The following is a 25,350-nucleotide window of genomic DNA, read 5'->3' on the forward strand; positions in this document are numbered from 1 at the left end:
AACTTGTTGACACCCCTAATTATGATCAGGATGGATATCTGAAACCATGTTTTTCTTTAAGGAAAGATATCTGAAACCATGTTGAACTCATGAACATGTATAGCTGGATCTTGCTGTGTCTGGATTGGAACCAAGTAAATATACATGAACTGGTCCGGGTTGAATTCATGTCCAACTCAAACTATTTTTGCCTTTTTCACGTCTCTGTTCTCATAGGACTGATCAGTATCACATAGATAAGATCCGAATCTGGGATTCCAGTACGAGATATGAGTTGAGCAGATCTAGAAGGGGACTCTCTTTACAAAAAGTCAGATATTGGATATTGTGTTGGATCAAACACAAGACAACCTATATGTGAGCCGTTTCCACACCTAAGGTGATCAGTCACTATTTTCAGAGTAATAAATCCTCATTTTCAGAAGTCATTCATATCTAGGGCTAGAAAAACAAGCTGAGCCGCTCATGGCTCGGGTCATATTTAGCTCATAAAAAGTTCGTTCAAACTCGTAAAATAGAATTGAGCAGCAAGCCAAATATAAACAATAGATGTTTAGCTCAGCACGGCTCGGCTCATATCAAGCTCGTTAAGCAATAATAAATATATTTTGTATCATATCGTATAGCGTAGAACATGTATTTGGTTTGCAAACAATAGGTTTAAAATAAAATCTCATTGGTTAGGCAGACCCCCACCAGTTACTATTGAAAGTACTACTGGGTTTTGAACCTGCAACGTCCCACCACAAAGAGACGTGCACTACATCTCCTACCAACTACGTGGAACCCCGTTAAAGATAAAAGTTCACTTCCATCTGTGCAACAATATATATTTTTGTAAGCTTAATATTCTTCGCTCTGAAGCAATGTATTTTCTTTTTTAATGAAAATTAACAAGCCAACTCAAACTCAGCTTGTTTAGCCCAGGCTTAATTATTATAAGCTCAAACTGATTTTGGCTCACCACACAAATGACCGAAGCTTGAACAGTTCAAGCTCGGCTCATTCGGCCCTTTTCACCAGCTCTAATCATATCCAAATTTGGTGGATTTCACAAGGTACATGAAAATATACAGTTCATATTTGGCTTGCCATTCAACTCATTGGAGTAAAAAAAACCCACCAAATCTAAACTCGTGTCGTGTAATATAAACATGTCAACTAGGGCTGTCAATGGGTTGGGTTTGTATCGGATACCTGACTTGACCCGAACCTGAAAAACCGGGTATGGGCATGAAAAATGCTGACCTGAATAATATTCGGGCCCACCCAAACCCGACTTGGACAATATGCGGGCTGGGTTTGAGTCATGATTGTTGCCAGTACCCAACTCGACCTGGATTTTTTGGTGGGTACCCACCATGACTCGAGTATTTTATATGTATTTTTAATTAAAAAATTGAAATTATGCAGGTCCAGATCTGGGATTCCATTTGTGTGACCCGACAAAACCTGAACCAAAACCCAGATCCGATGATTTGTTATTTGGGCAGGTTCAGATATACCCTAATGGGTCGGGTACGTGACCCGTTGACAGCTCTAATGGCAACTATAATTATCTTAAGAATAACATGATTTTATCTCAATATTTTCATAAGCCAACGCAATTAAGACCGTAGGGGCATGAAAGCCATAACAAGAACAGTCTAAATCTAAAAGACAGAAAGGCCTTTAGGTCATGGATGTTTGGATGAGGATCAAGAGTAACGGTAAAAAAAAAAAGAAGGAGGCCATGCCCACATGGGTAGGCGTTATTCCCGGAAGGATTGATCTCATTGTCGTCACCATCACCGACCTATCTGTAACTGTGCCAACTTAATTTGCCTTGAGAAACTTTGCACCCTTCTCCTCCCATTGTGAGGCAGGGCAGGTCGGCGCCGAAGCACACCTTGGGAACCCATAGAAACCTCATTGCTCACTCTGATCAATGCCATTGAATGGGGAATGAGTAGTAGAGCATTTCATGCTCTAGATTGGTAGGGCATAGGTTAATAGGTGTCTCTTTCATGAATCATGATCTTAATTTAATCAAGGCTAGATAGGCAAGGGGGTCAGTCAGTGAGATTTATAGCGCAGCCTCATTATTGGCCTACAACCAGGCAGCATATCACAGTACCCAATCTTAGATTCGCAGAGTAGGATTTGTCATACTTAATTAAGGCCATTTAAGGCTCATGGTGCATGTCCATAGGGGCGCTGCTACTTGCTACATGCTCGTTCGTCTATAAATATGGGTAGGATGAAGAATGCAACAGATGGGTTTTGTGAGACATGCCCATGGGAGCTCCCCAGATCAATCCAATCAATCATGTAACACCTCTCTCTCTCTCTCTCTCAGAAATCTTACTGTTGATGAACAATGAGAAGGAATAAAATTTTTATGGTGTTTGATTACTTTTTCTGTGTTTGATTGGTATTTTAGCAAATGTGAGTCTCTCTCTCTCTCTCAATGAAATCTTAGTGTTGATGTTGATGAACAATGAGAAGCAGCAAAAACTTTTATGGTGTTTGATTTACTCTTTTTGAGATTTGATTGGTAGGAAATGTGATTTTTTTTTTCTTTTTTAAAATGTTGCTATCTTTCCTCAGTATGAATCAGCAGTTGCTCGTTCTTGTCAACCTCACTTACTTTTGTTCTCTTATGGTGAATGGGTGGATGCCTGGACAAGTTTGCAACTTTTAAACTTGAAGGATGGTCATGGAAGTATTAGCAGAAACAGGCACCGAGAACATAGCTCCGTTTGCTTTCCTGGCCAAACTTTCAGATCTTTGGCGGTTTTATTCATCTCAAAAATGACATTTCCTTTAGATTGTGTAGCTATACATCATATTTGACATCTTGCTCTCAGCAAGTTTCTTTTGCTTCCCCCCACCCTTTCATCCGTTTTTGGATTGTTGAATCAAAGAATCATTCATGTCAGAAGCTACATCATTGCCAAACATGAGGATACCTCAAATCAGCTTGGTTGCAGGCATGAACAAACATGCTAACATTTCAATCACCTAGAAGCGCGCACACACACACACACGCACACACACACACACACACATATATATATATATATATATATATATATATATATATATATATATACACAGAGAGAGAGAGAGAGAGTCCACCAACACCACCAAACATATTTGCCAACGCTCATCATAACATGAATCTTGCCTTCTATATGCTTGCAACACAATCACATATTTTTCACAGGCACAATATTTGATGGCTGAGGTCTTAGCCACAAAGGGCCTCCACAGATCAAACATGCATGAACAGTGAAAATCAGGCATTGCCTTTGCTATGGTCGTCAACCCTCTTCTTCCCCAAACCAACAGTATCCGGTAACCATGGACCATAGTCACAGTGAAAAACTGGTGCGATTTTTAAAAAATTAGGGTTCTCTTGAGAAAATCTTGGGATGCTATTTATATATAAAATTATATAATATATATCTATGATAAGCATATAAATAATAGAAAAAAGGTTGAAAAACTGTTTTTAACCTGTCAGTATGGGTTAAAAATGGCATATTTTTAAAGCAAGTGAAAATTTTTAAATATCACGTTTTTATTGGCAAAATAACGGCTAAAACAGTACCGCATTTCAAAATATCAGCGATATTTGTGCCTACGCTGTGAACCCACTTCATCTATCAAGCTTGGCATCCTGCTCATAGCCTTAATTATATGGGGTCATTGCATGTTCTCTGGATGAACTAAAGTCTAATACATGTACATGCACACAAAGATATGAATAAACTAAGTCTATTGCATGTTCTCTGGATAAACTAAAGTCTAATACATGTACATGCACACAAAGATATGAATAAACTAAGTCTATACGTATCATGGACAGAGAGATCTGAAACAACTAAGTTTAATACATGGGCACGCACATACGTGCAAGGGTGAGTTCAAATTCGAATAGATCTATTTCTGGATGGACCTACTCAATTAGTCCAGGTGAGGACTCATTGATCAGGCTTGAATGGACCAAATTGTACTGCCAAGCAAGATAATACAATATTGATATTATCGTAACTAGGGGTGTCAATGAGTCAGGTTTGACTCGGACTCTAACCATTCTAAATAAGGGTGTCGACCGGTCAGGTTTACCCGGACCCGACCCTGACCAAACCCTATAGGGTCTGGGTTTGGTGACAAATAAGACCCGATTAAGACTCGGATCCGGACCCCAAGGTCCGATTAATACATGGACCCGAGTATAGTTTGTGAAATTTTATACCAGACTTGAGTCCCACCCGAGTTCCGATTAAGACCTGCAAATTTTCAATATTATTTTACTGGGTAAGGTCCAGGTCTGGTTCATGTAGTTTTTATCAGATCCAGGTATGGTTTCTCTTATAGTAGACCCAATTAGACATGGGTTCGAACCCAATACCATACCCAAAAATCTGATCCAAGTTTGGTTCTGCCTAGGCCCGAACCAAACCCGACCCATTGACACCCCTAATTCTAGGGTGGGGGTTTGATGATAAAATAGGAGGTTTGATTAGAAGTCGGGTCGGACCCAAACGGTCCAATTAGTATATGGCGCAGGGTGTGGACCAGGTATGCTTCATGTAATCCTTATAGGGTCTGGGTATGGTTTTTGCTTATAACATACCTATTTCCCACACCTCAAATCAGATTCGGGTTTTGACTCACCTGAGTCCGAACCAAAACTGACCCGTTGACACCCCTAATCATAATCATCGGCTGTTTTTTTTTTTTAGTTTTTTTACTCGGAGAAACCACTCCAGGCGTAGACATAGCAGTGCTGGCTCAGTCTATCGTACTTACGGTCTCTGTCCATGTCAACGTAAAACTCTAAGGGCTTACCCCTCAACCTCATGGAGTCGTCAAACTTCGGCTTATGCAGGGGATGAACCTAGATTGTCCGTCGAACAATCTAGACCCCATCCCACTACACCAAACCCCTTGGGTCATCGTTGTTGTTGTTGTTGTTGTTGTTGTTGTTGTTGTTGTTGTTGTTGTTGTTGTTGTTGTTATGCCATGTTAGTGCATTAGAAAATCAAATTAACAAGTAACAAATGCAATGCCATACCGTTGCTTACAAAAGTAGCCCACCACTTTAATTATTACATTTAGCCGCTTATTTTTTTTTTTGAAGATCGATGCAAACTGGGGTTAAGCAGACTCCTACCAGTTTATTGAAAGCAAAAAGTAAACAGAATTACAATGGGGGAATCCAATGTAGATCTAAATTAGACGATTTTGATGTAAATCAAGAGGGCTCAATTTACGATAAAATTACTGATTACGAATTATGTAGGTTACTTGCGAATAAAAATAATGGAAAAGCAATTGAAAATTCAATAACGTAAATAGTTTAAGGAAAGTACCCAAGTAAGGAAAAGAAAATTAAGAAGTTTCATTAATAATGAACATCCCTCTCTCTCTCTCTCTCCTATTTATAAGAACTCTCTAGATTTGGATCTTAATGTGGGATTTCAGATCCGATCTGATTGGACCACTCTCTTGGTTCCAAGAAGCGTAGGCTAGGGCGATGGGCTGCAGGTGAGCCTCTATCGATCTCTCACGCTATGCACAAACCTTTGAAGAGCACCCTCACCTCGATTGGGCTCTCTATCCGTAACGGGGTTCACTTGAGAATTGGGCCCCCCATCCTCTATTAGAGTTGAATAAAGCGTACTTTGATTAGGGTCTCCTAGGCAATCCTGGACATGCTCTACACCTGCATCATCCCCCCTAGCTGAAAAGAATTCGGCTCAGATGAATTTATTTGTAGGTGAAATTTGCCAATCTTCAGGCAGTAAGCATTATTCCCTAAACACTTTAACACACGAAAATTGCCAATTTTTTGTAGGCTTAATTTGCCATAAGTATCAACAGAAAAACACTTAGGATGTAAATAGACCATGACCAAATCATCCTATACAAAGCTAACATCATGACGACCCTTATCGACTCAAGACTTATAAATGACATAATTCTCTTCTATGTTCTTTTTCACATGGGAATGAACTTCCTGCATGTAGTCAACAATATCTAGAGACGTTGGCACAAGGAATCAGTGCCAAATCAACAACATGAATGGGAGAACGATCGTAAATAATCTAGAATGGGGACCTTCCAGTGGACCGATTCACCATGTTGTTATAAGAAAATCCAGCTTGGGGCAAAACCAAATCCCAAGTTTTGATATTGTCGTCAACCAAACTCCATAACAAATTACCCAACGTGCGGTTGACCACCTCTATTTAACCATTTGTTTAGGGGGTGGTACACAAGCGACCTCTAAAAAATGACCAAGAAAATGAGTATCCTTGTCTAAAGTAATAAAACGAGGAAGCCCATGATAATGCACTACGTCCCTAAAATAATAGGAGGCTACGAGTGAGGCATCAGTAATGTGTTTGCATGGAAAAATATAGCCATATTTGAGAAACGGTCAACAACGACTCGAATAGAATTAAACTCATGTGTTGTCCCAGGCAAGAATAACACAAAATCCATGGAGACATGTTCCCAGGGGCAGTCGAGAATGGGAAGGAGAGTATAGAGACCTATCTTTTGTTTGTGCCCCTTTGAAACCTGACAAACCTATCAATATCATGTCTCATTCTAGGCTAGAAATAACGTTCACTCACAAGCGCATGCATCTTCTCTTGTCCTAGGTAACCGGCAAGACCACCTTCATGCAAATCTGATATTAAGAACAATTAGAGGGAAGCATCTGAAATTCTCACTAAAAGGTACCCATCATGGATTTGAAAAAAAAAGTATGATGAGCGTGTGTTAGAGAGAGACTTAACCCAAATGTTATGTGACAAATATAGGTCCAGACACACTTCAAATCCTATGACATGGACTGACATAGACAATAAAAGACTTTCTTTAGACTAAGTGCATCCCCTACTTTATTAAGGGTACCAGATTAATGTCTGATAGTAAAAGTGTACTCCTATAAGTAATTGTCCCACTTATCATGTCTAGCACTCAACTTTTTTTGGTTGTTGAGGTACTTGAGTATCTTATGATCCGTGTATAATACAAACTCCTCATAGATAAGGCGATGACACAATATCGAAGGGCTTGTACTATTGCATAAAACTCAAAATCATAGGTAAAGTATCAATGTTTGGCATCTGATAGCTTTTCACTAAAGAAGGTTATAGGATGTCCATTTTGACTCAAACCGCCTCCAATACCTATATTTAAAGCATCACACTCTGCCTAAAAAACTAAAGAGAAATCAGGGAGTACTAGCACAGGGGCGTGACTCATTTTATCCTTAATGACGCCGAATACCTTTTTCAACCGCTGGGGTCCACTGAAACTTATCACCCTTAAGATACTCTTTGATGGGTGCCATAATGATACTAAAGTTTCGGATGAATCGACAATAAAAAGTGGCTAATTTGTGAAAACTGCACACCTCATCCAGATTTTGTGGGATCGGCCAGTCATGTATCGCTTGGACCTTTGAAGGATTGGCCTGGATACCCTGAGATGATGTGATGAACCCTAAAAATATAAGACTGGATATCATGAAGGAACATTTTTTTGGCATTCACGAATAACTATTCTAGATGCAAAACCTCTAAGACATGCCTAAAGTGGGAGACATTAGCAGACTCACTAAGACTATACACTATGATGTTATCAAAATAAACAACCACAGACTAAACAAAAAATGGTTGAAGCACTTTGTCATAACATTCATAAAGGTACTAGGTGCATTCGACAAGCCAAAAGGCATCGCTAGCTACTCAAACATGCCATCTTGAGTTTTAAAAGTCATTTTTCATTGATCTCCTTGGGGAAGTTACGCTTGGTTGAGCCAATTGAGGATTAATCTAAACTTTTAGTCTTCTATGTTGGTTATTCTAATCCCTCGTCATCTAGTTGTCTCCCTTAGAAATTTTCTCTCTTCTCCGAACAAAGTGTGCACTTTTTGTTGGTTGTTAGCATTACATGGTGGATTATTACTTAAATTCATCTAAAGATCTGTTGACAAATATTAAAGCTGATTATCAGTATTATTTTAGAACTGTCAGTAGGGCTTAGCTTTATTCTTTAACAACCTTTAGGATGGCGGAAAAGCGGGATCACCCTACCATAATCGTGTTGGTCTTCTAGCCATGGAATCCTTCCCTATCAAAACTTCACATTGATCCCAGGTTTCAAGCCATGCATTTGCTAATCTTGTGTCATCTCCTTTTTTCTGTTGATTCAAGCAGTGGAAAAGGGTGTGAAGGCGCATGTTGCATCTAAATCATCATGGAAAAGTAGTGTATAAGATTAAAGTCATGTAACGGTACATTAGATTATCCAGGATACCCACCAAAAATTAAGAAGCCATCCAGAGCTTCCACTAGGGTAGACAATCAGAGTCTCCCACCTCTAAACTATGCTTAAAGCCTAGGCTCCATCTAATTTTCCCAAATAATAAATCTTACATCTCATGTTCCTGCAGTGTCTATTCCTAGTGGAAGTGGAATAATTCTGGAAACATTATCTGATCAAGGCACCGTTTTCTTATTAACTTTTGTTGGCATAATAATTGTTCCATTCTGTCATTTGTTCTGCTAAAACAAAAAAAAAATGTATATGATGTCTGCCTAAGGAAATACTAGCGAGTAATCCTTTCCTGGAATACCAAAATATTAGTTCACTTGGTGTATATCTGTTCTTGGATGGCAGGATTGTTTTCACAAAGCAGGCAGAACCTGTTCTGCCACTAAAGGATCCCACATCAGATATGACTATAATATCAAGGAAGGGCTCTGCTCTAGTAAGAGCAGTTCAAGAAAAGCAGAGTATGAACAAATCACGTCAACGGTTTTGGGAGCTTGCTGGGTCCAAGCTTGGTGATATTCTTGGTGTTAAGAAGACAGCAGAGCAGGTCTTGTATTAGCTACTAACTTTGGTTTGTTAAGCTTAAGGTTTTTGTCGAAGATTGTGTTGGTTGTGGATTAACTATTATCTGTATATATGCCTTCCAGATTGATGCAGACACTTCTGTAGTAGGGGAAGAGAGGGTGAAGTTCGCTTTAAGGAAGGTGCAAAGTTTGCTTCACACATCGAAGATAAAGGTGAAGCAGTTAGCGATTTTGCAAAGTCAAAATTGTTCAAGATAAGTTGCTTCAGGTAGATATTCTCTTAACTTAGCAAATGCTAATTCTGCTTCATTGGTATTTGTTCTGGATACTGCTGATATAGATTTTCGCTTTCTTCATTGAGCAAGAATTGTATGAATATGTGTGATAGGATTGCTGATTTATAGCTATACGATGAGCATTACTGATTTATATCTGCACACTTGACTCAAGTTTGTTTTTGCAATTCCAGTGTGTCATCTGTGGGTATCTTGACACAAGGCTCTTTGGCATATATAATGTCCTTTCTATCACAAGAAATGTGCTGATTTAACTGTTTCCTAATTTTTGATTTACCTGTTTCTTAATTTTCTATTGACTGAACTTTTTCTCTATGTTGAAATAGAATCACAATTTCGTAATATACCTAGCTATTAAGAGAATTTTTCTTGTGTTAAAACACAATTATGGAAAAAAAATGCTGGAAGCTCGTAATTAATTATCTGTTGACCATGATCAACCTTTTTGGTTTTGTACTTGTAAATATTCTTTTGTTTGACCGATTTAGAATCAGAATCATTTCTGGCTTAAATCATGGAAGGTGTATAAATTATCCAGTGTAATCTGATATTAGTTGGTTAAAAATATTTGCGCATGTAGATGGTTGTAAAGTAGACTACCATGGCATTCTAACAATTATTCATTTTAAGAGGATCGTAAATGACTTTAATAACTTATATGCTCATATTGTTGAAGTAGAATCTTTTCAATGTTGTGTTAGTTCAAGGCATGAAAGCTGATTATACAGATAAAGTACATTTACAATCACATTTCTTGAAAATTTTAGCTTTATTTTTTTCTTTTTGCCATTCTGAGATTGAAACATGTCTTTTCTAATTTGTTTGTCTAAAACTACAAACATTTTGATGATTTAAATTTGAAATCACGTAATCATGGTTTTGATATGAATCATCATGTGAAGAAATGATGAAGGTACTTGTTTTTCTTTTTAGGTCTCACATGCTGTGATACTAGTTCAACATTCTTTCTGTTTGTAATTCGTGGTTCAAATGCCTTACCTTTTCCTACTCAACCATAATGCATATTTTTGAAGGAACGCAAATCAGGTGGATCACTGACATGCTCTCTCTCTCTATACATATATATATATATATATATATATATATATATATATATATATATATATATATATATATATATATATATATATATATATATATATATATATATATATATATATATATATATATATATATATATATATATATATGGAAGTAAGGGCACCTATGGTTGGTTCTATGTGGATCCTGGTCAAAATCATGTAAATAGAAAAGGTCTAACCTGACTAGTTTTGCTAATTTCACATGGAAAGCAATATACTTCAACTAATTTCAGTTTATAAATTATCACAGGGTTGCGTGTCGTGACCAGATCCGGAGTTATACAGTGAAATCTGACTCAGATCTGGTCCTGCTTTTCAAAATCACATCCAGTGTCAGGTCAAGCTTTACCTGACCCATATCCAGTCAGTTTGCTTTCCTATTTTCCAGCTGTCTTTGTTGGTTGCATAACGCGTTAAGGTGAAAACACCCCATTTTTTATTACATCTGTTACAATGTGCAACTGAGAAATTAATTGCTTTGTTAAATAAGCCCTGTAGCATCTAAACCCTATAATTGTGCATATCTGAGTCCATTTGAAAAAGAAGCGTTCTGAAACCACTTTTGAGGCTTTCTCTTTAGCTATCAAATTTGTTTGCTGTAGCCTGGTGTGAAATATTCATCTTTGTATTGATAGCATTACTGAACTTTCATTCACATATAGGTGGTGGATTGGGGTCAATGACTACAAATGTAGCTTCTTCATACTGTTCTGGCTGATGTGCTAAGTATTGCTGGCCTTTTGTGTGTAAATCGTTGTAAATATGATAGAATTGCCACATTTTATAATGCATGCAAGAGACCCAAAAACTAGAAATTTCAAACTAATCTACCCATGTCTAAATTAAGGCAGCAGTTGAGCAAGCTCAAACTATAGCTTTCTCATAATGGGCACAGCGCACCTGATTTATTATTCGTCGACTAACAGCCTAATTGTGAAGCTAACATTCAATGTTCTGCTCATTTTTCTTTTTTGCACATATTCGGCCATGCAGAATGGTTCACTGGCTTGTGTATTTTGTCCTATGCATGGCTGAGCATGTGTGAACAAGAAAAATAAGTGGAACATTTAACATCATCTCAAGATAGCTCCAATTTGAACATTTAAGATCGGTTTCATATCACTCCAAGCTATTGGATTCTTTTCTTGTGCATCTGCAAAGGCGTCCACTTATATACACTGAATATATACATATCATGTATAGTGTATATGTATGAATGTATGGTAGCTGTTAAGGTCCATGACATTTATGCATGTTAACACGTTCACCACAATTTTATGCCCCTAACAAATTTAAAAATTGATATGGTGATTAGGTGCATTAATTGTCACAATTATGGACATTTTAGTAATTTTTATTAGGAAAACATATTAATAATTGTGCATTTTGAATGCACAGCTAATAAGTGTGTAACTTATTTTTACACAAAATTGCAAAAATAGCTACTGGTGTCCATTAATGCATGGAACCGCCAAGTCATTTTTAAACTTCAAGGGTGTATTTTATGGTCATGTGTTAACATCTGCAGATGGCTATGGAAGTCAACACACTTATTAACTTCCTAGACCGATCCCTCTTCATGAGAAGCCTTTTGTTTTATGTTTGCAGAGGCATTGATTTTTTTTAGATGTATATCTGAATGTGTGCCCAACTTGCTTTTTACCATTTTTTTACCTTATATGGTTGTCCCCAAAGATGAAAGCATTATCACTTGGCAGGTGGTTCGTGAGAATCAAGTGATAGTAGTTGTCGGAGAAACTGGGTCTGGGAAGACAACTCAGCTGACCCAGGTTGCTATCCATAACTTTGGTGAATTTGTGGTTGTGTTTTTGCAATTAGCTGTTGTTTTTTGAAAACAAGGGATATTATGTAACTGAGTTTTGATGGTTTTCCTGTTGTCAGTATCTTCATGAAGATGGATACACAGCAAATTGGGTTTTTGGTTGCACTCAACCATGACCTATCGCAGCAATGAATGTTGCAAAACGTGTTAGTGAGGAAATGGAAACTGAGTTAGGGGATAAAGTTGGTTATGCTATTCGATTTGAAGATGTGACAGGACCAAATACTGTAATTAAGGTGATGGTCATATTTATTACATCCTTGCTTTTTATGTTCATTATAGTATATCAATGTTGAGAATGTTACTTTTCAGCGTTCATAGACTAAAGATTATAGAGGTTCCAGTGTTAGTTGGGCTTGCTTCTCTTTATATGTAGAATATGAATAACCAAGCTAAACTAAGCACTATGCTCTTTATTCTGTATGTGATTTTGTAGTTCTATTTGCTGATCACATTGCATTTCATTCTTACAGTATATGACTGATGGAGTTTTATTGCATGAGACGTTGAAGGATTCAGATCTTGACAAATACCGGTATAAAATTGGTGCCGTCTTTGCACCTGTTGATTGTCAATCCTCTTTCGCATTCCTTTCTTTAATTTATTTATTTTTTGGTTGACTGTCTATGACAATCTTATTGGAGTTTAAATATACTGAAGAGGAAAGCCTGTTGTTATGGGTGATCAATTCATCACAGATTCCCTAGTAGACAATGCTTCACATTGTTCCATTTGGTCTAGATTCTAGCTAAAACTTTTGCTCTCACCTCTCAATTGTCTTTAAGAAAGTTTTTTCGTGCTTAACAAATTGATATTTTCATCACGTTTAAGTGCTGGTCTGCTGAAAGGTTACCTGTGTTTAATGTCAATTAAGAAAAGATTAATGTCTAAAGCTTATTTATTTTAGATCAGTGGATATAACAAATGTGCACACTGGAACTTGCTTCAATGATCTTGAGTCAAGTCAACATCATGCCTTGTGTGTAAGGACTGTTGCGTACTCTCTGCATGTAACTATTATCCTTTTGTTCCACTTTTCTGAAATATTTCAAAATAAGAAGAGATGCTATTGTTTTCTTTATTTAGCTTTTTGAAACATTTCAAAATAAGAAGAAACTTTATTTTGTGAATCATTTTAATTTTTTGAATTCCTATAAGAAGTTACATAAGTTTTTATTTTTCACTTTTGGGATTTTCAAATAACCATCACAAAATTTACAGTGGGTTGTCAGTTCAATACAACATAGAAATGTATTATCATACCTAATCATGTATCATATGCACACTTATGAACAGATGCATAAACATGATATATATGCACAGATATCTAGGCAAAAAATGAACATTTAATGCAGCCAATGAAACCTTGGATCTTTTCATAGATTTTTTATTTGTTTTCAGGTGTTTGTTTTACCTAATATTCTTATGGAAGTCCCTAACCTTTTCTGACCTCTTTCTCTTTCATGGTTAGCATGCATGTGTTGAACACTTGCACCACTAAAACCATGTTCATTTATCTTCTATTATCTCTATCTTAAGTTCTTAATTACCATTTTGTTCAGTGTAATAATCATGGATAAAGCTCATGAAAGATCACCAAGTACTGATGTGCTGTTTGGGATATTAAAGAAAGTGGTTGCCAGACGCTGTGATTTCAAGCTTATTGTAACATCTGCAACGTTAAATGCAATGAAGTTCTCTAACTTCTTTGGAAGGTAATACTTAGCATCGTTGTTTGAAGTCCTCAAAACAAGAAATATGAACAGGGGCATTGGTCTTGATATTCTTGGAATGTTAGTCATGATCTTGATTTGTCTTAAGTTTTGTAATTTAGCTCTCCTTTTTGATAAGCGTGCACACATTCAGGCACACAAACACACATGTTCACGTCTATGGCTTATACAGGGCATTAGCAAGCTCCACCACCTTTTATTTATCATGAAAAATTTCAGGTTTCGATGTGCATTTTTTTAGGATAGCGTTACCAAGATGTTCCCAAAAATTTATACCACTGCAAGTGAATTTTCTAACAGATTCCTTGATTTTGAAAAGGTAATAAAGCACTAAATGAAGTTATATTGTTTGTAAATTTACCTTGTTTTAATTCCAGATCATGGAATTTTGAAATTGCATTCACTGTAGGCCATTGCTCCAGACAACATTGACATATAACGAGCTAAGCACATCAACAAATAAAAGATATCTGTGTGGCGACTGTTTCTACCAGTTTCTGAAACTCATCACTATGAAGCTAGACCAATAATATCAAAATGTCACCTCCAAATGTTTATTTATGTATTTATCAATTTTTAGCCAACACTCTGGATATCTCTGTGTGGATTCTACTGATCCAACTTCTTATTTGAGTAAAAACACTTTTTATTTTTAATTGATTACTAACACAGTCTGTGATAATACTTTGATGAGTTACAAATCCAAGACTACTGTAAACAGCATGTGCAGTAGAAAAAGTAGACTTTGCAGGGACTTGACAGACTCAGAAGAAGGGTATACTTGGCATGAGAAAGTTGTTGTGAACATTAGCCAATTGCTGATTAGTCAATTGTTTATTTTTTGACTGAAGTTTGTCTCGATGTCCGAGAACTACCCTTTCCTCTGATTTTCTCTCAGTTCATGTAAAGAGGGGTTTGGCTGGACCTTGGCACTGAGACCTGCTGGAAGTAACATAATAAAACTGTAAAATAACTTTCACAGATTGTGACAAATGGATTTACTTGGTGCTCCAGTTCAAGTAATAACAAGTTGCTTCTCAACAAAGAGGATTTGGTATCCTCAGAATGCTGAAGTTTTGCTTAATATTCCACATCAATGCTTTTAGAAACTCTGCTTAACTCAGAGCATGCCTGCATGCTTGTGCACGCACCTGCCTGCCTGCCTGTCATTACTAGGTCAACATTATAGGCGTTGATCCAAATTCCAAGCATCTCTGAAACCTGTTTAAGTTGCCACTATTGCAATTGTTCTGCAGTTAGATTGTTTCTAATTTATTGCATTTCTGATAATTTATTAATGTTAATCATCTATGTATTTGCAGTGTCCCGATCTTCCACATTCCTGGGAGGACGTTCCCTGTTAATATCTTGTACAGTAAAACTCCAAGTGAAGACTATGTAGAAGCAGCCGTAAAGCAGGCCTTGACTGTGCATATCACGTGTCCTCCTGGCGACATCCTTATATTCATGACTGGCCAAGATGAAATCTAAGCAACCTGTTATGAACTTGCTGAGCGCATGGAGAAGCTTGCCTCCACTATGAAGAAGGCTCCTCCCAAACTCTCCATCCTTCCTATTTATTCTCAACTACCCTTGGATCTCCAAGCCAAAATCTTTCAGAAAGCTGAAGATGGTACCCGCAAATGCATTGTTGCAACCAACACTGCCGAGACTTCTCTTACTGTTTATGGTATTCTGTACGTTATAGATACAGGATATGGTGAAATGAAGGTTTACAATCCTAGGATGGGTATGGATGCACTTCAGGTATTTCCAGTCAGTCGAGCTGCTGCTGACCAAAGGGCAGGCGGAGCAGGCCGAACAGGGCCTGGCACGTGTTACAGATTGTACACTGCGACAGCCTATCAGAATGAAATGCTATCGAATCCAGTGCCTGAGATCCAGCGAACTAATCTCGAGAATGTGGTTCTACTGCTCAAGTCTCTAAAGATTGAAAACCTTCTTGATTTTGATTTCATGGATCCTCCTCCTCAGGAGAACATCCTTAACTCTATGTACCAGTTGTGGGTCGTGGGTGCTCTCAGTAACACTGGGAAGCTGACTGATCTTGGGGTGAAAATGGTGGAATTCCCGCTGGATCCTCCCCTGGCAAAGATGTTGTTGAAGGGAGAGGAGCTTGAGTTCATTAATGAGGTACTCACTATGTCTCAATGCTCTCGGTCCCGTCGGTGTTTTTCAGACCCAAGGATAGGGATGAAGAGAGTGATGCGCGGCGAGAGAAGTTCTTCGTGCCAGAGTCGACCCTATAGGAACTTGGATGCTCGAATGTAGAATTGCAGCAGGGGTGAAGAACACGCTGTTACCCTCAAAATCGCCAGGGAGGTCCACACTCTCAACTCTTTCACAGTTTGAATGCCTTTTTGTAACTGTAACTGTTACTTTTTTATGTATGCGTATCATACCCTTTCACAACATTTATAGTTGTGTAAAGAGTTCAAGTTTGGGACACATTCTTAGAGAAATCTCTTCGTCCCCCAAGAGACACGTCTTTTTGTATTTGAGCATTGTGACTGTTGGAATAGCTCTCAACCATCACCTTATGGCCATATAGCCTTACATCTCCCACTTGGCCTTAAGGGATTTCTTGTGTTTATATGTTTGTTCTCAATCAGAACCTTACATACACACTTTCTGAGTGATCTTTACACGCTCAGAGTCCCATCTGACTCACATGTCTAGTGAAAACATCCTCAGTGACTGCCTTGGTTAGCGAATCTCCTACCATGTCACTTGAAGGAATATAGTATACTGCTATTTCATTTTTCATAAGCATATTATGAATATATTGATATTTAACTTCAATATGTTTACTTTTAAATCTATCAGCTCCTATTTGTATTAATCTTATAATAGCTTTGTTGTCGCAATAAAGTTGAACTGGATCCTTTGAAATGTTCAATTTCAACTCACTTAGAAAATAATTTATCCACACATCAAATTTAGCTGTCATGTTACAAGCAATATACTCAGCTTCCTGGGTATGTTGTTCCATACATCTTTGTTTCTTGCATGACCATGCAATTGCCCCACCTCCTAATACATAACTAGAGGTAAACTTTGCTTCATTTTTATCACTAGCAAAGTCAGTGTATCTGAGTAACTTACAAGCTTTAAACTATCTGATTGATAGCATAGCTTGAGTTCTTTAGTTCTTTTTAGATATCATTTTTTTAATCACTGCTTCCCAGTGAGAGAGCCTAGGATTACTTTGATATCTACTTAATAGACTTATAATAAAACTTAAATCATGTATAATACAAAACATTGCATACATCAGTTTTTCAATTGCCTAAGCATAGGGAACATTCAACTTTTCTTGTCTATCTTTTGGACAATCATTCTTACTTAGCTTTTGGCATTTTACTAAAAGAGTACCCTTTGCCTTAGTATTTTTCATTCTAATTTTTTTTAGAATGTGGTCAAGATATTGTTTTTGACTTAAACATAGTAATCTCGATTTTTTATCTCTTTGTATCTTAATTCCAATGATATATGAAGCTTCACTCATATCCTTCATTTTAAATCGAGAACTTAACCATGATTTAATCATATTTATCATGTATATGTCATTTTCTATAATTAATATATCATCAATATAGAGAGATATCACAATAAACTTACTCTTACTATTCTTGGCATATACACAGTTGTCTAGGCTATTTGCCTTATAAATCAATTTGATTATAGCATTATGAAAAGTCAAATACCACTGTCTTGTTGACTGCTTAAGTCCATACAATAATTTTTTTAACTTATATACTTTATCCTCTTGACCTTTAATTCCAAAACCTTCTAGTTGCTGCATGAAAATGATTTCATTTAATTTACCATTTAATAAGACTGTTTTCACATCCATTTGATATAGGTCAAGATTAAACTAAGCTACCAATGCTATGATGATACAAATAGATGTCGGTCTAGCTATAGGGGAGTAAGCTTCTTTATAATCAATCCCTTCTTATTGAGAATAACCTTTTCCTACTAGTCTTTCCTTGAATTTATCAATAGATCAATCTGCCTTGAGTTTTTTCTTGAAAACTCACTTAGTACCAATTGCTCTATATCCATTAGGTAAAGTGACTAGTTCTCAAACTCCATTCTTTTCTATGAAGTCCAACTCATCTTTCATTGCTTCCTTCCATAGTTCAGACTTATTGAAAGCAATTGAATTTTTAAAACTCAAGTTGTCAAGAGTTTTATCTAAATCCATGGAATAACATAATTTCTCACTTAAGAATGTATAATAATCATTCAAATAGGATGGAAAAGTTCTTGTTCTTTTCTGTTCAATTATTAGTGAATTTTGCTCACTATTCACAAATAGATTGTTATGCTCTAACTCTTGATTTGGTACCCCAGAATCATTTATGATATCTAGAAAGACAGTCATTTTTAGGATCAAAACTATTTTCTTTAGTTTTCAGAAATTCTATCTCTCTACTCTCTATAAATTTCTTTGCAGAATTATATAGACGATATCCCTTTGATCTTTTTGGGTATCTCATGAAGATGCATTTGATAGTTTTGCTATCTAACTTGTCTCTAATTTGACTATGAATCAACATATAAGCAGGTGACCCCTACTTTCGCAAATGACTAAAGTCTGGCTTCCCACCAGTTCATAATTCATGAGGTGTAAGCTCTACGACCTTAGAAAAACCTTATTTAGGATATACATGGTTGTGCAAATTGCTTCTCTCCGAAATTTTTTCAGAAGATTTGCATGTGCCAACATGGATCTTGTCATATCCATTAAGGTTTTATTCCTTTGTTCAATTACACCATTTTGTTGTAGTGTATAAGGCATAATTGTATGAAGAGTTATATTATTATTATTGCAAAATATCTTAAACTCATCAGAGTTATATTCACCTCCTCTATCAGATTTAATAACTTAGATTTTTCTTCCTAGTAATCATTTAAGTTCTTGTTTATATGCCTTAAACTTTTTTAGAATTTCGAATTTCTTAGAGATTAGGTATATCTATCCATATTTTGAGTAGTCATCTATAAATGTGATGAAATATGATTTCTTTTCATGTGTTTCTATTGTTAAGGGTCTACATATATCTGTGTACTAGAACTAGTAAGTCACATGATCTACTTTTCTTAGGAAAATGTTTTCTAGTCATTTTACCTAATATACATGGTTCACATCTTTCAAATTTTATATTTTTAAGATAATGTAATAATCTCATGCGAATTATTCTTTTCATTTTATTGACATTTATATGCCCTAATCTTAAATGACATAAATATGCATCGACATTAAATGCACAATCAATATAACCATAAATATTCATTGCATTATTTATATAAGGAGTTACATTTAGACGGAATCGACCATAGTCAACATCATAGCGACCTTTGAGCTTCATTTTTTCATCTTTTTCAATAGTGACCTTGTCATACTAGAAGCGGATTTTGAAGCATTTTTTAGCAAAATCTTTTATTGCTAAAAGATTTCTTCTCATGGAAGATACATAAAGTATATTTGTTATTAGGAGACTCATCCCTTCTACTTGAAGCCTTTAAGTCCCTATCCTGACCACATCGCTATAGGTGTTATTTCCTATATACACCTTATGATCTCCAAGCTTCAACTCTTTTATCTTCATAAGTCTTTTCTTTAACTTAAACACATGTCGCATCACCCCTGAATCAATCCACCACCTTGGGAGATCACTATCTGCAATCAATGATTCAGACACAGTGCATACTAATTCTCGTTCTCCATTTACTTGCTTTCTTAGATTTTCTTTCTTGGTTCTATTTGAGTAATTATTCTTGAAATGCTCAACTTTTTTACAAGAAAAACATGCTCCCCTGGTTACAGTCTTGGAGTTTTTGGTTTGCACTGGACGCTTCTTGTTGAATTTATTCTTTTTAAATTTCTTAAAGAATGTGCATTTAGACCTGAACTTGTGGGAGGTTGCCAAGAAGGATTCTTGGGCATTCATAATTTCTCCCTTCTTATCTTTTAATATGTACTCTTGCTCAAGGGCTAATAGCAGAGGGAGCTCAGTTAGAGTAAAACTTTTCTGGTTTAATCTCATGACAATTGACATCATCTTCCAAGTTGGAGGAAGGCTGCTTAGTATGGTGGGGATTTTTCTTCATTCGGGAATATCATTTACAACTATAGCTAAGTCTTTAGCCATTATCAACATTCGATTCACATGACCGACTATGTTATCTGACTCTTTCATCCTGCATGAGTTGTATTGCTTCAGATATTTCATCTTTCTTCTCCACATTTCAAAATTTGTCTCATCAAGTTTTTTTATTTTGAACAACTCAACCATGACTATTCGATTTGCCATATTCTTAATTATGAATAAATATTAGAATTAATAAAGCTTATTCCAACTAATATTTGTAAATATAACTAGTTTTGATCCTTCTAAACTAGTTTAACATGCAATATGGTCTTTAAGTACGCAAGAAGTCCACAAAAATTGCTAAATATTAAGGTACTATTTGACAAAAATAAGTTGTAGGTGATTTTAAGAAACTCAAGACTATTTTTTCTAAAATTTCAGAAAAATAAAATAAGAGGTTTTGTGTAAACAAAAATCACAAAAACCTGTTTTTGCAACTTTATGAGTTAAACATAAAGTTTTGACCCTCTTTCTATAATATCAAAAAGATCAGATGCTCTGTTCTGTAAAAAATCAATAAGGCAGAACACTTTCTGAAATTTTTGAGTTTATCAGAAAAGATAAATCACATTTCTGCAATTTTTACAAAAGCAGAAGCCTTTCTAAGAAAAAAATAAAAACAAAAACTTCAAGAAGATTTTTTTTTGAGTTAAATAGAAAGATTCAACCCTCTTTCTGTAATTTTAAAAATATCAGTAGCCTTTTCGTAATTATCCTTCAAGCTATATATGTATATGAAATTTTATGAGTTTAACAAAAAAGAAATGAACCACTTTTCTGTAATTTTAGAAAATTTGATGCATTGCTTTTCTATTTTCTTTTTAGAAAAACCGAATTAAGAGAGACCTTTTTTTCAAAAATATTTTTTTTAAAAGAAAGGCTTATACATAAAAATGAAAGGGAAACCCGATTAGGGTTCCCTTTCTATTTTTTATTTTTTTTGTTCTTTTCTTAGAGAGAGAGGAACGACAGTTGGAGTGACGTTGGGTTTTCTAGCGAGTGATTTTCCAGCAACCTCCTCTGGCTTGTTCGGTGATGCCTAGGCAAGGTAAAAGCTCTTTTTTCCCTTCTTCTTCCTCCTTTTTTTTTGTTCATCTGCCGCTACAGGCGAAACCCGATGACCAGTCCGACAACAACACGCCACATCCGACGGCACCTAGCGACCAGTCCGACAACAACACGTCGTACCAGACAAGGTGACCGACGGTCACTGCACGACCTCAGAGGATGAGGCCTTCGTCGTCGAAGTTTTGAATGTTGGAAAAATCCGACAATCACTTCTTGGCAATGGCACCACTACCGACGGCGAATCCAACCTTCGATCGAAAAGGATGAGCGGTTCTAGGCCCATTTTTTTATTTTATTTTTTAGTCCCCACCCTCTATCTCTGCAGTCACTCTTCGGTGAGAGGGCAGATGCCAAAAAGAAAGAGGGAAGAGGGCAGCAACCGAACCCTCTTCCTCTTCTTCCATTTTTTTATTCTTTCGGCACTGTCACCCTGTCGTGAAACCGGGTGGTCCGACGGCAGCGCACTGTGACATTTCTTCATCAAGGGGCCAAAAAAACCCTGTCATCCGGTGTAGAAAGAGAGAGTGAGTGAGTGAGAATGATCGGGCCACCATCAGTGGTGATTTTTTTCTTTTCTCTACTAAAAAAAACAAAAATCGAAGAGTGTCGAACCCTTTTGCCTTTTTTTATTTTGAGTTTACGCAAATCGGGAACCTTTGGTTCATCGATTTGTCTAAATCAAAAAATAAAACTGATCTTTTGTTTATTTTATTTTATTTTATTTATGTGCCTCTTTTCTGACGACGAGTCTCTGTTGTGAAAGGAGTGTCCAAGTCTGACGTCATTGGCGTTCGATTCCTGCATAAATACACCCGCACACACATGCTGCTTCCAGCATCGTCAGAGATCTGTTGAACCTGGCTCTGATACCAATGTAGAAACTTGGATGCTGGAATGAAGAATTAGAGCGGGGGTGAAGAACACATTGTTATACTCGAAATCGCTAGGCCGTTCCACACTCTCAACTCTTTCACAGTTTTCAATGTCTTTCAGTAGCTGTAACTATAACCTTAACTGTTACTTTTCGGTGTATGTTTGTGTTACCCTTTCATTACATTTACAGTTGTGTAAAGAGTTCAAGTTTGGAATACATCGTGCGAGAAATCTCTTCATCCCTCAAAAAACACGTCTCTTTGTATTTGAGCATTGTGATTGTTGGAATAGCCCCCAACGTTATAGCCATATATATAGCCTTACAGGACCATCTGACACTTCTAAACGTGTATCAACAATGGAAGGCCAACCAATACAGAGGTTACTGGTGTAACGATCATTTCCTTTTATGTGAAGGGCTCAGGAAGTCTAGAGAGGTGAGGTCTCAGCTGTTGGACATACTCAAGACTCTGAAGATACCTTTAACTTCATGTGGGCCGGACTGGGATGTTGTACGAAAAGCTATCTGCTCAGCATATTTCCATAATTCCGCACGGTTGAAGGGCGTCCGTGAGTATGTCAACTGTAGATGTGGAATGCCTTGCCATTTGCACCACAGTAGCGCACTTTATGGACTTGGGTACACTCCAGATTATGTGGTGTACCATGAACTGATCTTAACAACAAAGGAGTGCATGCAGTGTGCGACGCTGCAGTGGAGCCACAGTGGTTAGCTGAGCTAGGGCCCATTTTCTTCTGTCAAAGAGTCTGATACTTCCATGCTGGAGCACAAAAGGAAGCAGAAGGAAGAGATGGATGGAGTTGAGGAAAAGGAAAAGCGAGCAAAACAGCAGCAGCAAATATCAATGCCTGGGAAGCGACGGCCATTTACATATTTGAGACCACCAAAAAAACATGGTCTTTAAGTCTGCACCTCCTTGTTTGTATGTTACATACCCAAATGAGGAAAAAAAGAAGAATTTTTTATTTTAATCAATGAGATGTAATATCGAGTACAAAGATTCAAGGCTCCTTGGATACATTTCCATGCAAGGTTCTTTGGACCTAAAATAGACTTTGCCTAATGATCTTTAGACAAATTGGTTCCTCATCCCTATCTTCATTCCCCTTGCTATTTCATTGACGCAAGTTGTTTTGATCAAATGGGACTCTATAGATGTGATCTACGTCATTCATTCAGTGAAGATCATCATTTAAATCGCCGAAATCCAACTTGTGCGCAAGATTTTTTTTTATACAAAATCAACGGTTGACAAAACACAATTTTTTGTGATTTAAAAGATCATATTTTTTTGCCAAAAAATACGATAAGAAGGTCGATTCCTATTAAATAGATAATGTTGAATACATCCGTAAGGTCAGATTTGATCAAAACATCTTGCATCATAAAATTTAAGAGATGTATGAAGATGGGGGATGACATAGGGGATGAGTGGAACCGGACCCTTCTTGAGTTAGACAATGACTTGTTGGGTGATTTGTCTGATGAGCCGGCGATCACAATGCCGCAGAGAGAGAGAGAGAGATGCTCACCCAACTCCGCCCTTATATGATATATGGAAAGCACCCAAGCAAATCGCTTCAGCGACTGTGAGAACTGAGATGGACCAGGGTCCCTTGTTTATTTCTTCCAAACTATAGGAGATACATTACATACATGAAAATAAGGCCTACCAATACCATTGACATAAATAAAAGAATTGCGATAAAAAATTATCAAACACAGCAGTGGGCCGGCAGGCATTGATGCAATTCAATTTTCAGCCCCTCAATCGGACGCACTGCGAAGTGGGCCTCGTCTTCTGCTTCCCTGCTTCCTGAGGGCACGGCGTCTCAACGGGGGGAACCAAGCAATTGTACTGAATGCAGAGAGAAGTTGTGACCGGAATGGTGGACGCGGGATCGAGCCCGATCCCCGTTAGATAGTTGTGCTGCAGATACAGAATCCGGGTGACGCCCGACGAGGCCAACAAGCTATCGACGAAGCTGCCGGGGACCTGGCCCGTGAACCTGTTGTTGTTGAGGTAGAGGCTCCGGACCGACGAGAGCAAGGGAGAGACGTGTCCCGTGAAGCGGTTGTAGCTCAAGTCGACGGTGGGGATCCTCACCACGTCCAACGGAACCACCCATCCGCTGAAGCGGTTCCTCTGCAGCTGCAAGAACTCGATGGGGAAGCTGAACACCGCACCGGGAATACCACCGGAGAGTGTGTTCATGCTCAGGTCCAGGTAGTTAAGCCGCTGGAGACCGCTCAGAGGCCGGTCGACGTTTCCGGAGAGCCTGTTCCATGAGACGGAAAGGTACTGAAGGGAAGGTGGGAGCCATGGGGGGAGTGGGCCGGTGAGGCCGTTGTGCTTCAGGTCGAGGTGCACCAACGACGAAGGCGAGGGGAATGTGGGCACCCTGCCGGTGAGGTTGTTGTGGCAGAGAATGAGGTTGGTGAGCAGGGGAAGCGAGCCGAGCCCTCGAGGGATCCAGCCGCTCAGCAGGTTGTAGCTGAGGTCCAGAGTCTGCAACCTCTCCAACCCGGAGAGACCCTGAGGGATGCGGCCCGATACCAAGTTCTTGCTGATGCCTAAGAATTGTAGCTGCTTGCATCGAGCGATGGGCTCTGGGATCGGGCCGGTGATCCGGCCGGGCACCACGGCGAACTCCGCGAGAGCAGAAAGGCGTCCGATAGAGGAGTCGAGCCTGCCCGTCAGACCTGGTGAGCCGGCTCTGGCGTCGCCCAGGTTCAAGGCTACCACCCTGTTGGGCTGAGACTCTGTATCGCACAGCACGCCGGAGAAAGTGCAGGGGTCGGAGGTGAAGTCCCAGCTCGAGAAGAAGGTAGAGCCCGGCATGTCTCGTAAGCCTTTCCTGATCGATTGGAGCGCCAGGAAATCAAGTGGGTCTAAAATGGCCACGGTGGTACTCCTCAAAAGCATCACCAATTCAAGCAACGCTATGATCATGGTGGTTTTGCTTCTTTCCATCATCTCTCGGCTACCCGTCCCCTATACAAGGAGACAAGAAAAGAAGAGAGAAGGGACTGAAGAGCCTGTTGTCTGTGGTTTCTATGAAATGGGCCTTCCCTTCTGCTCTCCTATATATTGTAAGAGAGTGAGAGGAATGGCGCAACCGATTTTTTTTTTTTGCAGCAGCAAACTTGAGCTCCAAGCGTTCACAATTACACCACGGACTTGGACAGTTATTCCAGGTTGGTCTAGAGAAGGGGGTTAGGGTTGAGGGAAATTATGGTCGTAGCCGTGGTGAGTGACTCAACTTGGCTGTGACACGCAGCTCGGTCAGATGTTCGGCTTTGTCTATATATATGTCTTGATCCCATAGGCTTTGAGGACTCGAGTTGAGGTTGAGCTTCCCT

The 25,350-nt window shown here is 38.1% G+C and overlaps 1 protein-coding gene and 1 pseudogene across 1 annotated transcript; one reads left to right on the forward strand and one right to left on the reverse strand.

The window, feature by feature from the left end:
* The first annotated feature begins 5,527 nt into the window (after positions 1–5,527).
* Positions 5,528–22,891, forward strand: LOC149842260 (pre-mRNA-splicing factor ATP-dependent RNA helicase DEAH7-like; annotated as a pseudogene).
* A 687-nt stretch (positions 22,892–23,578) lies between these two features.
* LOC149842261 (uncharacterized) lies at positions 23,579–25,080 on the reverse strand. Its single transcript, XM_090001343.1, has one exon. The coding sequence runs from the start codon at positions 24,962–24,964 to the stop codon at positions 23,747–23,749; it is 1,218 nt and encodes a 405-aa protein (XP_089857469.1). The 5' UTR covers positions 24,965–25,080; the 3' UTR covers positions 23,579–23,746.
* Positions 25,081–25,350: the final 270 nt, after the last annotated feature.

Source organism: Nuphar pumila, chromosome 3 (genome assembly GCF_984573655.1).
Source record: "Nuphar pumila chromosome 3, dmNupPumi1.hap1.1, whole genome shotgun sequence".
NCBI lineage: Eukaryota > Viridiplantae > Streptophyta > Magnoliopsida > Nymphaeales > Nymphaeaceae > Nuphar > Nuphar pumila.